The sequence below is a fragment of the Capra hircus genome, chromosome 22 (genome assembly GCF_001704415.2).
Source record: "Capra hircus breed San Clemente chromosome 22, ASM170441v1, whole genome shotgun sequence".
Lineage (NCBI taxonomy): Eukaryota > Metazoa > Chordata > Mammalia > Artiodactyla > Bovidae > Capra > Capra hircus.
In genome coordinates, this window is record NC_030829.1 from 32,720,357 (window position 1) to 32,737,916 (window position 17,560).

The window sequence follows — 17,560 nt, forward strand, 5'->3', positions numbered from 1 at the left end:
GTTCCATGTCCAGTTCTAACTGTTGCTTCCTGACCTGCCTACAGATTTCTCAAGAGGCAGGTCAGGTGGTCTGGTATTCCCACTTCTTTCAGAATTGTCCGCAGTTTATTGTGGTCCACACAGTCAAAGGCTTTGACATAGTCAATAAAGCAGAAATAGATGTTTTTCTGGAACTCTCTTGCTTTTTCCATGATCCAGCGGATGTTGGCAATTTGATCTCTGAGGGGGCTCATTTGCTGGCACATCCCTCCCCAGGCCCCTCAGCTCCACCCCAGTCCAGCCTTGGGACCCAAGGCAGCTCAGGCTTCAGGGATGCGACACCAGGCCAGGTACCTGAGGCCTGAGGGAAATATTGATGGCGTTTAAAAAATCTTTTTATTTTCTATTGGAATATAGTTGATTTATAATCTTGTGTTTGAGTGTACAGCAACTTGATTCAGTGAACATAGGCCTATATCTATTCTGCTTTGGATTGTTTTCCTATTTAGGTTATTACAGTGTTCTGTTGAGTTCTCTGTACTATACAGTAGGTCCTCATTAATTAACTTGTTTATATATATTAATGGGTATATGTTCATCCCAGCCTCCTCATTCATCCCTCCCTCTGCCCCACCTTTTCTGTTTGGTAACACTAAGTTGGTTTTCTAAGGTGTGGGTCACTGTTTTTCCTTTGCAAATGAGTTCATTTGCATTGATTTTTAGATTCTACCCATAAGTGATCCTGTAGGCTATTTGTCGTTCTCTGACTTCCTTCACTTAGTACCGTCATCTCTAGATCCATCTGTGTTGCTGGCAGAGGCCTTTTTTTTTATGGCTGAGTCATTGTACCGCATCTTCTTCGTCATCCATCTGTCCATGCACACACTGGCTGCTTCCCCATCGTGGCTATTGTAAATAGTGCTGCAGTGAATGTTGGCATGCAAGCATCTTTTCCAGTTTTTCTCTGCCTATAGGCCCAAGGGTGGAATTACTAGATCGTGTGGTAGCTCTGTTTTTATTTTTTTAAGGAACCGGCATACTATTCTCCATTGTGACTATTACCAATTTACACTCCCCCCAAGAAAAAAACAAAAAACAACAGAATGGGAAGGTTCCCTTTCTCCATGTGCTCTCTGGCATTTACTGTTTGTAGACTTTATGATGATGGCCATTGTGACCGGTAAGGGGTGATACCTCATTGTGGTTTTGATTTGCGGTTCTCTAATGAGCCACGTGGAGCATCTTTCCATGTGCTTTAAAAAAAAAAAAAAAGGTTATGTTAAATGGACCTCTTGAAATTGGCTTCTTGAAGGTCTGCCTTGTGAATTCTTTTTCAGTTACCTACTTCAGGACATTACAGGAGAGCAGGTGTCCTTTCCATCCCCAAATAGTGAATTTGAAGTGTCCCAAGTCCTGGTTTTCAAGTTGCTGTTACAGGAGAAGTCCACAAGGCGGCAGCACTTTCTCTGGCCCCACTTGAGTTCCTCAGGCAACCAGAGCCCCAGAGAAAATCTGTTCCAGAGTTGTCTCGTGACTTCGTCCCCCTTAACCTGCACTCCCCGCAGAAATCCCAAGCCCTCCCCTAACTGTGATGCTGAGTGTGCTGTGGTACTTAGGTGGGAGGACTGCCAGGAAGGAGGCTGCTGGTGGGAACCCCCCACTGGGGTTGTTGGAGTACAGGGGACTTCTTTAAGATCCCAGCCCAAAGGGTCGGCATCGTTTGAGAGCACTGGGTTTGCCTGAGCGGTAGGAGGGCGCATCTGGATATGGAGATTGGGGTTCCATCCACAGGGACCAGGCACTTCAGGTTGAAGGGGGCTTATTTACTGGCACATCCTCCCCAGCTCCAGCCCAGTCCAGCCTTGGGACTCAGGGTGGCTCAGGCTCCAAGGATGTGACACCAGGCCAGGGGTCCAAGGCCTATACCGTTGGCATTTATCTTTTTAATTTTTGTTTTATATTGGAGTAACATTGACATACAATGTTGTGTTTCTTCTCAGCATACATCAACCTGGTTCAGTTATACATATGCATATATCAATTCTTCTTCAGATTCTCTTCCCACACATCTTACTGCAGTGTGTTGAGTGGAGTTCCGTCTGCTATACAAATGGTCCTGGTTGATTTATTACTGTGTATATGTTAATTTCAGTCTCCTAATTTATGCTTCCCTGCCAACCCACCTTGCCCCTTGGGCAGCCGTTTGTTTTTTACATCTGTGATTCTGTTTCTGTTTTGCAAATGAGTGCATGTGTATCGATTCTGAGGTTGTAGCCGACAGTGATACCATTGCCATTTTGTCATTGTTGATCTGACTTCCTTCACTTAGGATGATTACATCCAGATCTACCCATGTTGCTGGAATAGGCATTTTTTCCACTCTGTTTTATTCCTGAGGAATATTCCACTGTATATGTGTACCACTTCTTTATCTGTTCATCTCTGGATGGAGATTCTCATTGCTTCCACCCCTTGGGTTTTGCCAGCAGTGCTCCAGTGAACATTTACATGCATGTGCCAATTCCAGTTATGGTTTTTGTTTCCATATGGGCCTAGGAGTGGTCATGTGGTACTTCTTTTGTTAGTTTATTGAGGAACTTCCATACTGTTCTCCATCGTGGCTGTTAACAATTTTCATTCCCCAAACGAGTGCTTAGGAGGGTTCCCTTTTCTCCATGCTTTCTCTGGCATTTATTATTTGTAGATTTTTGATGTTGGTCATCCTGACTAGTGGCAGATGATACCTCGTTGTAGTTTTGATTTCAGTGCTGTGATAATAAGCCATGTGGAGCATCTTTTCATGTGCTTAAAAAAAAAAAAAAGCTGTGTTAAATTTACCTCTTGAAATTGCCTTCGTGGAAGTCCTCCATGTTGTGAATTCTTTTTTGATTACCTACCCCAGGACATTTCTTGAGAGCAGGTGTGCTTTCAGTTCAGTTCAGTCGCTCAGTCGTGTCCGACTCTTTGCGACCCCATGAATTGCAGCACGCCAGGCCTCCCTGTCCATCACCAACTCCTGGAGTTCACTCAGACTCACGTCCATGGAGTCAGTGATGCCATCCAGCCATCTCATCCTCTGTCATCCCCTTCTCCTCCTGCCCCCAATCCCTCCCAGCATCAGACTCTTTTCCAATGAGTCAACTCTTCGCATGAGGTGGCCAAAGTACTGGAATTTCAGCTTTAGCATCATTCCTTCCAAAGAAATCCCAGGACTGATCTCCTTCAGAATGGACTGGTTGGATCTCCTTGCAGTCCAAGGGACTCTCAAGAGTCTTCTCCAACACCACAGCTCAAAAGCATCAATTCTTCGGCACTCAGCTTTCTTCACAGTCCAACTCTCACATCCATACATGACCACAGGAAAAACCATAGCCTTGACGAGACAGACCTGAGTCGGCAAAGTAATGTCTCTGCTTTTGAATATACTATCTAGGTTGGTCATAACTTTTCTTCCAAGGAGCAACCACATTTTAATTTCATGGCTGCAATCAGCACCTGCAGTGATTTTGGAGCCCCAAAAATAAAGTCTGACGCTGTTTCCACTGTTTCCCCATCTATTTCCCATGAAGTGATGGGACCAGATGCCATGATCTTCATTTTCTGAATATTGAGCTTTAAGCCAACTTTTTCACTCTCCTCTTTCACTTTCATCAAGAGGCTTTTTAGTTCCTCTTCACTTTCTGCCATAAGGGTGGTGTCATCTGCGTGTCTGAGGTTATTGATATTTCTCCCAGAAATCTTGATTCCAGCTTGTGTTTCTTCCAGTCCAGCATTTCTCATGATGTACTGTGCATAGAAGTTAAATAAGCAGGGTGACAATATACAGCCTTGATGTACTCCTTTTCCTATTTGGAACCAGTCTGTTGTTCCATGTCCCGTTCTAACTGTTGCTTTCTGACCTGCATACAGATTTCTCAAGAGGCAGGTCAGGTGGTCTTGTATTCCCATCTCTTTCAGAATTTTCCACAGTTTACTGTGATCCACACAGTCAAAGACTTTGGCATAGTCAATAAGGCAGAAATAGATGTTTTTCTGGAACTCTCTTGCTTTTTCCATGATCCAGTGGATGTTGGCAATTTGATCTCTGGTTCCTCTGCCTTTTCTAAAACCAGCTTGAACATCAGGAAGTTCACGGTTCACGTATTGCTGAAGCCTGACTTGGAGAATTTTGAGCATTACTTTACTAGCATGTGAGATGAGTGCAATTGTGCAGTAGTTTGAGCATTCTTTGGCATTGCCTTTCTTTGGAATTGGAATGAAAACTGACCTTTTCCAGTCCTGTGGCCACGGCTGAGTTTTCCGAATTTGCTGGCATATTGAGTGCAGCACTTTCACAGCATCATCTTTCAGGATTTGAAACAGCTCAACTGGAATTTCATCACCTCCACTAGCTTTGTTCATAGTGATGCTTTCTAAGGCCCACTTGACTTCACATTCCAGGATGTCTGGCTCTAGGTGAGTGATCACACCATCATGATTATCTGGGTCATGAAGATCTTTTTTGTACAGTTCTTCTGTATATTCTTGCCCTCTTCTTAATATCTTCTGCTTCTGTTAGGTCCATACCATTTCTGTCCTTTATTGAGCCCATCTTTGCATGAAATGTTCCATTGGTATCTCTAATTTTCTTGAAGAGATCTCTAGTCTTTCCCATTCTGTTCCTCTGTTTCTTTGCATTGATCGCTGAAGAAGGCTTGCTTATCTCTTCTTGCTGTTCTCTGGAACTCTGCATTCAGATGCTTATATCTTTCCTTTCTCCTTTGCTTTTTGCCCCTCTTCTTTCCACAGCTATTTGTAAGCCCTCCCCAGACAGCCATTTTGCTTTTTTGCATTTCTTTTCCCCACAAACTTTGTAAATACTAAGTGCCAGAAACACTGGGTTTAAAGTTGCTAATACAGGAAATGTCCGCAAGGCAGCAGCACTTCTCCATGCCCCACCCCGGTTCTTCTGGCAACCAGGGCCTCGAGAGAAGTGTTCCTGGCTTGCAGATTAGAGAGAAGTGTGCCAGGGCTCCGGTCCCATATGTCTTCCCCCTTGCCCTGCACCCCCCAGGCACTGGAGTCACCGGCGTGGGCCGCGTGCACCTTTCTTTTAGGGCTGAGTCTCTACTGCTGCAGACACACTGGGGGCAGGGCTGACGCCCAGGATGGCTGGTTGCGTGGGCTGGCCAGGACTGTTTATGGCACGTCCTGGGTATAAAATTGGTCTCTGGGACAACTGGCTGTGAGGCTTGATCACGACGCTTGTGAGAGTGCGGTTGTGCGGAGTTGCCTGAGTAGGAGCTGGTTTGCAGGGGCACCTGGGCGCCGAGGTGGCCCACCAGGGAGGGGGGAATCTCCTTGGGAGAGACTGACCCCAGCGAGGCGGGGCGGGGCGGGGCACAGTGTTAGCCTGGTAGATGGGGCTGCAGAAATGCCGCTGGGCAGCGCTGGGCCAGCTAGGTAAAAAGAGGGTTAAAGAAAACAGTCCGTGTCAGCACTTCTGTCCCTGGAGGTGATACCAGAGGCTTGCCTCTCTGGTACACGTCCTAAACGTAGTCCCTGAATTTCCTTCCCGTGTGACAGGGGCACTTTGCAAGCTGCTGCCTCTGTCCTGGGACTTGGAATAAGTGAGTTTGTGTGTGAACCCTTCGAGAGCGGAGTGTCAGCTGTCTGCGCTCCCCCAGCTCTCCTCGCCGTGAGTCCCGCTGGTTTTCAAGGCCGTTCTAAGGGCTCACCTTGCTGGTGCAGGACTCCTGGGCTGAGCTACCCGACGTGGTGCCTGTCCCTCCGCTCCTGGGCAGGGGGCTTCCCGGTCACGACGTCCCTCCCGCCCTGGGTCCAGCACCAGGGGTGTGGGTTCTGACTGCCCCTGTGCCCCTCCTACCTGTTTGGATGTGACGTTTTCTTTCATGGACTTACTTGCAGGAAACCTGTTCTCCCAGCCTTCAGGGCATTCTCGGAAATAGTTGTTCTGTATCTGCTTGTGGCTTTGGTGTCTCCAGGGTAGGAGATGAACTCAAGTTCTTCCTTCTCTGCCATTTTATCCAGACCAAACATGACCTCTGTAGATTTTACATGTCTACAGGAAGTCATGAATCGGTACATAAACTGTGTTCATACTCTGCCTGGTTTGGGATATTTGAATATAAAAATCTTGTATGTCTAAATCATGTGTTACAATTCGTTAAGCACTTTTACTGGGACCTGGAAAGTACAGATAAGGTAGTAGTTCCCATTAGCATCTGTCTCTTAGTAAAGGAAATGCTAATCCCTTACCGTAAACTAGCTTGTTTTACGTTTGATATGTGGGAAAATCCTTTTTGGCCTCTACTCTCTGGGTAACTACATTTCTCTGTTTGGTCAATATATATACTGGTGTATTTAAAACAGGTCTGTAGAAAATGTGGTAGATCTTGGAATGAATGTGTATTACACAAACGGATATCCCAGGGGCTATTTCTTAACTCAGTGTACAGTACTCCTGTTAGTACTAGGTTGTGGAGATCTTTGTGCGCTAGTACCTGTTGAGCTGCTTTCTTTTTAATTGCTCCACAGCACTCCTTCATAAGGACAGGTTGTAATTTATTTAGCTGTTCTACTGAAAGGCATTTTGGTTCCGTCTGTGGCAAAGGAAACATGCTCACAGGCTACATGAGTGCCTTGGTGGGGAGGACCGGTGAGTGTTGGAGACAGATTGTCTGCTCTCAGAGCGGACTCTGCACAGCAGAACTTTCTGTGATGATGTTCTGTGATGTGTTCTATCTGTGCATCTCCATCTCTGAGCAGCATCATGTACGTGTGTCCAGTGTGACTGGGAGCCACTAAGCATGTGAGCCTCCAGAGCATTCCAGATGCGCGAGTGTGTTTAAGTGGGAACGTGGGACCTGAAGCTTCTGTGTTGGGCAGTGCAGGATAAGCTTTATGCCATTGTGTAAGCTTAGTGTAATTTGGTGGCCAAGGCATCCAGAAACCCTGAGAGAGATAAGACTGTGTCTTCATATCTGTGTCCCCTGCACGAGCACTGCCTGGCAAATAGTCGGTGGTCGGTCAGTGTTCATGGGCTCAAAGTCACGGAGGCAGTGTTAGAAGTTGTACTTTAGACTCTAGTTAGGATGTATGACTGTTCTCATACGTCTCTGATCTTCTGTTCCTTATTTGAATGTGTTTGAGTCGAGCTTTTTAGCTTTACCTGCTTAATCTTTATCCTATAATAATTATGCAATATCATGCTGCTAACTGGCACGTGGGGAGACCTAGTGTCTGCTGATACCTTCCTTTTATCTTATTTGTCAATAAGGATAGAGAGGAGCTAAAATGTGAAATTTACTTGAATTTACATTTAAATTAAAGGCGAGAAGAGGGGCATTAATTTTGGTACAGACATTGGACTGTCTTTATGCGTTTTTGTTAATCCATACCACAGATACTTATCTAGTGTTTTTGTTGCTTTTCTGGGAAAGCACAGCTTTTAGTAGTTAAAAATAGCTCTCTTTTCCTCCCATCAAGCTTTCTTTGTTATAATTAACTTATGAAATCCCCCTGAATCATTGAAATGTGTCTGTAATACACATTTGGGATTTCGGAGAAGGAATGAAGAATTATTTGATGGAAGCGATGATTACTTGGATCCTGAAACAGAAACTATTTAGCTGTTAAGCATTCTTACTTTCGCATCTTCCACTGGCATAGACAAGGCTGTTTTGTGGTAGGAACTGTATTCTACACATTTATCAAAATACAGCCCTATAGAGATAATGCTGGATTGTTTTATGATAAAATGAGATAAATACGTACTACAATGAAGCTTAATTTATTTTGTCAAACTGAATGCTCTCTAAACATCAGGTTTATAAAAGCTTAATAAGACAAAAGCCTAGGATTAGAAGACAGTTACTTTTCAAAGGTTTTTTTTTTTTTTCCTTTTCTTTCAGTGATGTCCCAGTGCCTTTTCTGAGATGTCAAACTTCACTTGGTTAAGGATAAGAGTTACTGTGTGTCCTGAAGACGTCTTTTGTGAATTGTGGGTTGCATGGTGAGATGTGGGGTCTGTCTTTAAGATGCGAGTTCACAAGGTTTTGTTCCTAGCTGTGTTCTCTGTGCCACCTGAACGATGAAGCAGTTTTCTGAGTTTTTCTTGGTGTTGGTCAGCTAAGTGACAATGAAGTATCCTTTACTAAAGCACTTTGACAGTTGGAAGGATATGTGTGTGCATTTATCTAGTTTTAATTTAGCCCTTTTGTGCCTGGCAAATCCTAGATGCTGGAGGTCCTGTTTTCAACCCAGAGTTTGCTAATAATAAGCAAGATAGATAATTAAAGTCTAGTAAATGAAGGACTCTTGGAGAATAGAGACGGGGTCAAGGGGTGGTACCCATGAGGAGCCATGAGTCTGACTTTACTATGTGGGAAGAGGGGCGGGGGTGTAGGGCACCTGAGAATGAGCGGGGGCAGCCTTGGGAAGTGGAAGCAGCTCGTCTGGCTCAGAAATGGTAGAAGACAAATCTGGAGGTGTACACAAGGCCTGTGATAGTAAAGGTCTGAGAGCAAATCAAATTTTTGGACTTACTACCTGCTGTCTGGGAATTTGTATTCAAGGAGAGTGGACGAAGCCCACTCTGCCAATAAGAAAGGTAGGAAATGCTGTGAGCGAAGTTCGTATCAAATACCCTGAGATTTCTCAGAAGGAAAAATGTGCTCTCTGGATTTGACAGGTCGGATGGATTGTCAGCCTAGGTGTCATGGTGAGCCCAGGATTTGGGTGTCTGTAGGGGACAGAGAAACACGCAGATGTTAGACTTGTGGAATTACCTTCGGTGGGAAGAAGGGACACAGGACTAGAGCTGACATGATATTAGAGTGAGTTGTATTTTCACCCGGCCAAGCTTTGATGAGGTTTGATGAACTAGCAAAGCCTCTCATTCTGGGCTGAGGACATCTGGATCATAACTGTATGTGACCGGAGACCATTGTTGCTCAACTGGGGGTGGTTTTCTGCAGCTTGGAAACATGTGATAATGCCTGGAGATGCTTTTGGTCTTTATGCTGGGGGAGAGGGTCGTGCTGCTGAATATCTTAACACGCATAGGCTGTACCCCTGAAGTGAAGAATTAGATGGCTCCAAATGTCAGGCGTGTCAAGGTTGAGAAGCCCGGCCTTCGAGGTCTCTGCTGTGTGTGGATGTGCTTGTGCGAGGTCGCATTTAGATGCATCTTAGATCACAGAGGAGGAGTGTGTATATCTTCATCCACAGCCTCACTTTGTACTCTGTGGAAATAACAATGCTGGGTCATAGGTAAAATGTATGAACAAGTAAAAGATTCCTTAAAAAAAAAAATCATAGTCCTCTCACTACTGCTTTTATGCATGTTAGCTGGGTCAGCTTCTAATGGCTCCCTTTCTTGAATTCTAAGCATATCTATTGGCAGGCTTTTCCACCTACCTTTCTTAAAAGTTAATCAGTGGCTTAATATTGAAGGAACATGTCAGGTGCCTTGAAATAACACAGGTAAGAGCAAAAGAGCTAAAGATGAAATACATCAAAACCTCTTCTTGTTTTGATGTTCTTGTGACTGTTTCCATTTTCCAGAGGACACATATCCTGGGGAAGATGCTTCTTAAACCTTTCTGTCCATAGTGTCAGTGTAGAAACACACTTTTCTTTAGAAAAGCCTTACCTGTTTGTAAAAACAATAAAAATAAACCAATAAAGGAGAGACCAGCTATAGAGAAGTGAGCCTCTTAGTCTTATTTGAAGGTGGGCTTATCTAAGTAATTATGTATTAAAGAAAACGGAGTATGTATTTAGAGTGATATTTATTTGGAACAAGGGCAAGAAACCAAAAACATCCATCTATTTTATACAACAGAGAGATAAAGACAGTGCATCAGCTTTCCTTAGCTACTTAGCCACCTCGCCACACTGTCCTCCAAAGAGAATATAGGAAGTAGTAGCTGCTTCCATAAAACGGGAGCATCACTGTCTTTTTAAAATTTCCTTTCCTGCATAAAACCAGAAACTTGTTACAGCTCGGCAGCTTGGAGATAGGGATATTTTGTGTTTTTCTAAGTCAGGAAGGCATGGGGCTTTTTAAAGAATTTCATTTTAAAAATAGAAGTGACAAGATAAGTTTCTCATTTAAAATATATTATGGTACTTGGTAACAGGAGAAAAAAAAAAAAAAACATGTATTCCTCCTACAAACTTATTTTCCTGCAGAGACAAGACTCAGTTAAGTGGGCAGATGTTCTCAAGAGTTATTTTAATAGAATCCTATTTCTGAGTCCTTTGTCTCAGCTTACAGACCTACTCCGTGTGCACGGAGGCTGATACTCGCAGGCTGCTTAATCACTCTTTTCTCTGTTAGGTCAGCCCCCTGCTTGGTTCTCCCCTTCACTGTGTGTTCTTTCCTCAATTCTTAACTCCTAAAGGAATGTGAAACTTGTATTTTGGCTACCGGGGTGCCACTATGTCTCTCTTTTTTGAAAAAGCATCGGGGATTAAGTTTTTCACAAAAACCTTTATCCTGGACACAGTATGGACCTATGGAAGCCCCTCCCTCTTTGTGTTCTATCGAATATGAACAGGGTTTCTTTTTCACAAGTTAGCAGTGTTTTACATTCCAGGACAGCTTTGCTAGTTTTAGGAGTCAGTTGTGAATCTGTCTTTAGAAATACGATCTGTGTTTTCCAATTAAATGACAGGATCGTGGTAAATGATTTCATAAGGTCTTGATGGTGTCAATATATGCTTCTTTGATTTATTAAAATACACTTCAATCTTTAAACAAAACTAGGCAGTTCAGTAGTTAGGAATTGGCCTGTTTGTCTGTGATGAATGCCTGAATCCATCATCTTTCCCCCTCAAGATCTGTTTCTAGATTTGTCTTGGATCCCGATGGTCCAGGGAGGAGATACCAGCACTTCTCTGCTCTGAAGGTGAGAGAATTGGATTTCATCCACTTCCTCGGCAGGGAGTTTATTCCCCGACTTCTCACCTCACTCCAGCTCAGCTGGTCTTTTCTTTCAGACTCCTTTTTTGTTCTACATTCTCTCATCTTCTAGGGACACAGGTTTCCTGGCTGAGGGTGCTATCTTGGTCACAAGCTTCTCAGAGCTTCCTACTGCTGAGAGAACCAAGTGTTCACTTGCCCCTGACAGCCCCTGAATGTCCATTGCTTCCTTGCTGACCCCTCACTTCAGCCACCCCGTCACTGTCCCTCTTACCTTCACTCGGATCTCTAGGCACCTGTCAGAGCTGCTTTCGAATCATCCGTGTAGCTCTGATACCTGCCAGGAGTACACAGGTCTCCACTGCTGAGTGGAACAGTTTTAAAGATTTTCCTGGACAGTATTTCATGTTCAATTTTAACTCTGTGTAAATATAACAAAGTCTGTCAACATTTATATAACTTTTCTGCCTGAAGATGGTACTTTAAATTGAAGGCTGGGAACCCCTTATCTTTGTACCTACTTGGGACCAGACTAAGGCATTCAGAAAATAGGCAATGACTAGTCAGCCCTATGAATATGGTCAACTCTGCGTAGCACTTCCTCATCTAAACTATTACCTTAAACTCTGGCGTAAGCAGAAAGATTGATGGATGCAGAGTCTAGATTCAGATACTACTCATGGTGTGGAAAGCTCTGGTGTTTTTGTCTGGAACCATCTGCCTCCTTTTCTTGCTTCTGAAGGTTCTGGGGACAATCACAAGAAGAACAGTACATAAAAGTGCTTTCAAAATGACACTGCTCTGTACAATTTTAAGGTGAAACTGTTGTGATATTGGGAGCTGAAAAAAATACAACTTTCCTAGACTTGACCCCAGTGTGTCCATCCATCAAGTTCAGTCTCTGACACAATAAATAAGCCATTTAGCGCTATGCCTTTCTCAGTGTTGGCACCTTCTGATTTCAGTTGCTGCTGCTGCTAAGTCTCTTCAGTCGTGTCCGACTCTGTGCAACCCCATAGACGGCAGCCCACCAGGCTTCCCTGTCCCTGGGATTCTCCAGGCAAGAACACTGGGGTGGGTTGCCATTTCCTTCTCCAATGCATGAAAGTGAACAGTGAAAGTGAAGTCGCTCAGTCGTGTCCGACTCTTTGAGACCCCATGGACCGCAGCCTACCAGGCTCCTCCATCCATGGGATTTTCCAGGCAAGAGTACTGGAGTGGGGTGCCATTGCCTTCTCTGTCTGATTTCAGTAGCAGCTGGTTATTCTAGATCACAAATGTGCCTTACTCAGGCACTGTCTTGGTTTGGAGGGGACTTACTGGGTAACACCTCAGTGTTGGGTCAGAACCTGGAATGGTGTTTGCACGCAGAGAAGGCACAGTAAGTCGTCACTTCAGCCAGTAACGGAACCGTTCTGTCCCCTTGTCATGCCACGTCGCATTTGCTCTGTTACCTGCCGTTGTTGCTGCCTCCAGTCGGGCCTCTGCTGGGGAGGAGGTAGGTACTAAGTGTTGTGCTGGGGCACCTCTGTTCAAATGCCGTTTGGCTACTTGCAAAAACTGTGACCTTGGGCAGGTTGCTTAATACCACTGGACCTCAGTTTTCCCTCCTGTGTAAAATGCAGGAAAAAAAAACCAAAACACTGTTAACCTTAGAGTTGTAATGAATTTGAAATTACTGAGTGTCTTCCCTTCATTTTTAAGGTGTCCTGCATTCACGACAAAGTAACTGTTAGGATTTAGTCATGCCTCATTTGATTGTACTTCACAGAGACTGCGTTTTGACAAATTGAAGGTTTGAGGCAACCCCGCACTGAGTGAGTCTATCAGCACCATTTTCCCCACCACCTTTGCTCACTTTGTGTATTTGTGTCACAGTTTGGCAATTTTTGCAGTACTTCAAATCTTCTATCAGCGAAAAGAATATGACTCGCTAAAGGCTCAGATGATAGCAATTTTGAGCAGTAAAATATTTTTTAAATTATGGTATATATACATTGAGGTTTGCTTTTTAAAAATAGATACAGTGCCATTGCACCCGTAAGAGACTACGGGGTAGTGTGAACCTGACCTTTATATGCACTGGAAGTCATCAAGTTGTGTCACTTTATGGTGGTCCGGATTCCTCCAAGGTAGGCTTGTGTAACGCCTGCTTTTTCTTGAACTTAACTTTCAGAGTTCTGAGGCAGTAGTAGAATCCATTGGGGAATTATTAAAAAAGCAACCTGTTACTGTTTCAACAACAACGAAAGGTTAATCTGCTTCCACCCCCAATCCACACACACTACCCGCAGCTTTGGAACTTGGTCCTCTACCAGCCTCCTGCATGGGAGTCCCCTTAAAAAACCTATCGCCATCTTTTTTACCCTTTGAAATCTATGGAAATAACTAGTCATGCTGATGGTTTTTTTCCTTAATTTCTCATCTTTACCTGCAAACTCAGAGAACTGGGGTGCTAGTTTCTGATTCATGGGCTTGCAGCATGAATCACTGTATTGGCGGACTGCTGTGGGGACAGTGAGGTGAAGGGAAGTCACAGGTAAGCCAGCTAACTGGTCGAGAATGTGGGCTTGTGAAGGGGTGCCAGTGCTCCCCCTCTTAACTTGGCGCCCAGGTGCCTCAGGTTGACTCACCTAGCTGGAGTGGCATGGAGAGATGAGCACCTTCTGGGATGAAAATATTGTCTGTTCCCAGTCTTGACACTCTGTTGTCAACAGCACTCACACCTGCAGTATCAGTGTCCTCCACTGCCACCTGCAACCAGAGATGGAGACACAGTAACAGCTAATATCTCCTGACAACACAGTGCCTGGTGCAAAGTCAGCCAGGGCTTTTACCTGGATCGGCTGTATCCCCTTGCCATCCTTTGGGGAGGCTCTATTTTTCTCCCCATTGTACAGGTGAAGAAACCAAAGCTGAGAGTAAAACAGCTCATCCGAGCTCCTTTAAAGAAGGGCGCACAGTCTGAGATCTTACTACCTACATCATAATGTTAGCCAACTGCATAAAAAAGAAATAGTGTTTTTCTGTTAAGTATATGGGTGGTTGGATTCTTTCCTTATGGTGACACCTATACACAGTCTTGGAAGCCAGTGTACTAACCTGCATTGAGCTTTACGTTGCCTGGATTTGGAGGGAAGAAACCGCATCACAAATGTTACATGGCCTTTGTCTTCCAGCTTCCATTGTGATTCAGAAATGGTGGTGTCACATGGATCCTTGTTTGGAAGGAGAGGACTGCCGAGTGCTGCCCGATTACTCAGGTTGGTCCTGTAGCAGTGGCAACAAAGTCAAAACTACCAAGGCAAGTATAGACGGAATGCAACTGCACGCGACAGCTTCCGCACGCTGTAGCCTGCCCCCTACATTCATCCTGCCACCAAGAGGGAGGGTAAAGTTCCATGGGCAATGCCCCGCTAGGAGTCGGGCCCTGTGAAAGGCCCATTTCTCAGCATCACCCTCCATTTCAGATTTATGGAGTCGTGACTGGTGGAGGGATGCCTTATCTGAAGCAGGGCTCCTGAATTCATTTCAGCTCCTTCACGGGCCAATTTAAAGTAAAGGTTTCACAGTTGACAGTCCCGTGCATCAAACCAGTGTGGCCAGACCCCACATCCTGGTGACTCACTGAAATAGAATACCTGCCACCTCGGTGGAGATTTAGTCTGGCTGAATTGGTTGAAGACTCCAATTCGAGCCTTTCTAAGTCGTGTTTCCTCCCCATTCATCCTCGTTCTAGTTGTGTCTCTGAAACACTCCATTTTCTACCCAGTTCTCGAGCCAGGAACTGCACTTCTTTCTCCTCTCCTGCTGTCCACGCTCTTGTTTTGTCTTAGGGACTGGTACTTCCACACCCCGCCCCCTCTCTGCATCACCATAGTTACCATCCCCGGGTGGTCTCTGCTGTGTCTGGATGACCAAGGTTGCTTCCTCATATCCACTCTTGCTTCCCTTCCTGCCTGTTCTCCATAGAATGGAGTCATTTTTGTGAACTGCAGATCTGCTAAGCTAGTCCACCCCCAAATCTCTGAGTGGCTTCTCTGTGCTCCTTAGCTCACCTCTGTTTGTGTGGCCCTCACTAAAAAACCCCGCAGAGCACCTACCTTCGTTCTTTCTGCTCCAACCATCTCAGCCTCGGTTAGTCCTTCCCGTGGTGCTTTTCCAGCTGCAAAGGAATGCGCTTTCTGCCATCCTTCTCTAGAAAGAAACCATTCTTCAGGGAATCCTTCACTGATAGGATGCACATCCCTTGTATCTCTGAGTGCATTATGTAAAACACAGTTCACAGGCCTTGCTCCACTTACTTGCTTCATTCTGTCAGCTTCCTGTCTGGGAGGAGAGCGGTGAAGTCAGGGCCTCTTGCTGGGTTGCTCACCTAATAGCCCCAGAGCTGGCTGAATATCTCTGCACTGTTTCTTGTACAAAAATTAATAAAACAGGTCAGTCTAGGATTCTAATGAGCTACACACACTGGAATGGAATGGCTGTTTAATCCTGGTTGCTGTGTCAGCTTTGGCCCCCCAAAGAGGTAGAATATCCCTTGAATGGTTTCTCACCTTGCTTACATTTTCCCCCTTTATGAGTGTTTTGAATTACTCAAGTTCTCAGTCATCTTCAGCCACGGAGGGCAAGAACAGGTGAGCTCTCCTGTGTGTGCATATGAGGTATTATAATAAACAAGATCTTATAAATATTTAAACAAGTCATTAATAAAAGATTAAGTCTAAAACATACTATTGTAAAACAAGATTTAAAAATAAACTTTACATGTAAATTTTAGCTGATATTTATTACATCTCAGATTATTAATAGTCTAGTAAGTTGTCTAGTTTATTCTTTATTATGTAGGTAAAATAATTTCAAAATCGAGACCATTTTACCATTAATTACAATTATCAATGAAGTTGTCCTTGTTAGTAATATCATGATCACTAGGTTAAATGACCTGATCTATGCTTTTTTATCCAGGGCAGTAGAGGTTCATGGAGATTGTTGGTAGAGGAAGGAATTTACTACTGCCACCATTTTAAAAAAATTGGAGTATAATTGCTTTACAGTGTTGTGTTATTTTTTGCTGTACAATTAAGTGAATCAGCCATATGGATGCATCTGGCACCTCTTTCCCATCCCCCACCCATCTAGGTCATCACAGAGCACGAAGCTGAGCTTCCTGTGTTATACAGCAGCTTTCTACTAGCTGTCTGTTTTACGCATGGGAGTGACTATATCGGAGAAGGCAATGGCACCGCACTCCAGTACTCTTGCCTGGAAAATACCATGGATGGAGGAGCCTGGGCTGCAGTCCATGGGGTTGCTGAGAGTTGGACATGACTCAGTGACTTCACTTTCATGCGTTGGAGAAGGAAATGGCAACCCACTCCAGTGTTCTTGCCTGGAGAATCCCAGGGACGGCGGAGCCTGGTGGGCTGCCATCTACAGGGTCGCACAGAGTCGGACACGACTAAAGCGACTTAGCAGCAGCAGCAGCAGTGACTATATGTTATACCCTAAGAAAACCATAATTCTAAAAGACACAAGGACCCCAATGGTCACTGCAGCACTATTTCCAACACTGCCACCATTTTTATCAGCTCCTCTTCTAACCCACTCCCATAAACTTTCAATCTGGGTAAACCCAAGTGTGCCTGTTAAACAAATCCTGCCTTAAGATAATTCCAGTGTCCTTTTTGGCCCCCATCAGCCTCTTTTCCCTTACCTCTTCCAGAATCCAAATCTTGCAGTGGCCAAAGAGCTAGAGTCTTAAATCCGTCAACCATAAACCTTTCCTTTTTTCGTGTTTCTTGTAGACTAAGAAATAATGTTTTGCAAGGTTATACTTGTATTGACTATTACACAGAAATATAAAATAAGATACTGAACACCAGTCAGCTGTGTTCTGGGACAGAATGCATCTAAGGAGCCCCTTGCTTGAGCAGCTCCCTGCTGTTTCCGTACAGTTAGCGAGGGTATTTGCACGAAGTGGGCCTGGAGGGGTGTTGTAGCTCTATGTGCTGGGATTAGGAGTTTGCTCTAGTGAATCCTCAACGGCAGTGACATTTCATTTAGCGCTGTGAAAAGCTGCAGAGGCATAATACAGTTCCCCCAGCCCTCATGATACATAGCTGCTTTTCTTTTTTCTTTTTTGTGATACAGCACTGGAGAATAATCTTGGAGTCATAAAACTTTGTTTCCTTTGGTAATCCAAGTCGGTGTGACTTGAACTATATAAAACATTTTATGTCTTTTATGGAGCTTATGCACATAGAGTAAATCCATTTGTGGAGTGGTGACTGGCATCGAGCTCACAAAAGCTGTGTCTGACACTGGATCTCACACCCTAGGTGAGACCACAGTCACATAAAGATAGAACACTTGCCTCTCTCAAGGGGGTATTAGTAACTATATAGCAAAAGAGTTTCCATTTTCATTAACAGTCCATGCATGGCAGCATCAAAACACAGAAGGGCTAAAAGAAAAAATTAGCTACTGTCAGGCATCTAGGTCCAAATTTTCTTTCCCACTGAAATGCGAATGTAACAAAGTTAGCAGTCAACCTGCGATGTGAATAGTCTTAGATGAAGATAGGAACATGAGAGCGGACAACTCCCTAACCAGGAAGCCAGACACTGAGCTGATTCTGCTTGTATTGTT

The 17,560-nt window shown here is 44.4% G+C and overlaps 1 protein-coding gene across 1 annotated transcript in view; it reads left to right on the top strand.

Annotated features, from left to right (window-relative positions):
- The window catches only part of FAM19A4 (family with sequence similarity 19 member A4, C-C motif chemokine like), a 175,668-nt gene extending 158,995 nt beyond the window's left edge, over positions 1-16,673 (top strand). Inside the window, exons 5-6 of the mRNA XM_013973472.2 lie at positions 14,089-14,300; positions 16,635-16,673. Coding sequence (XP_013828926.1) covers positions 14,089-14,300; positions 16,635-16,673 — 251 coding nt within the window. The remainder of the gene's footprint in view (positions 1-14,088; positions 14,301-16,634) is intronic.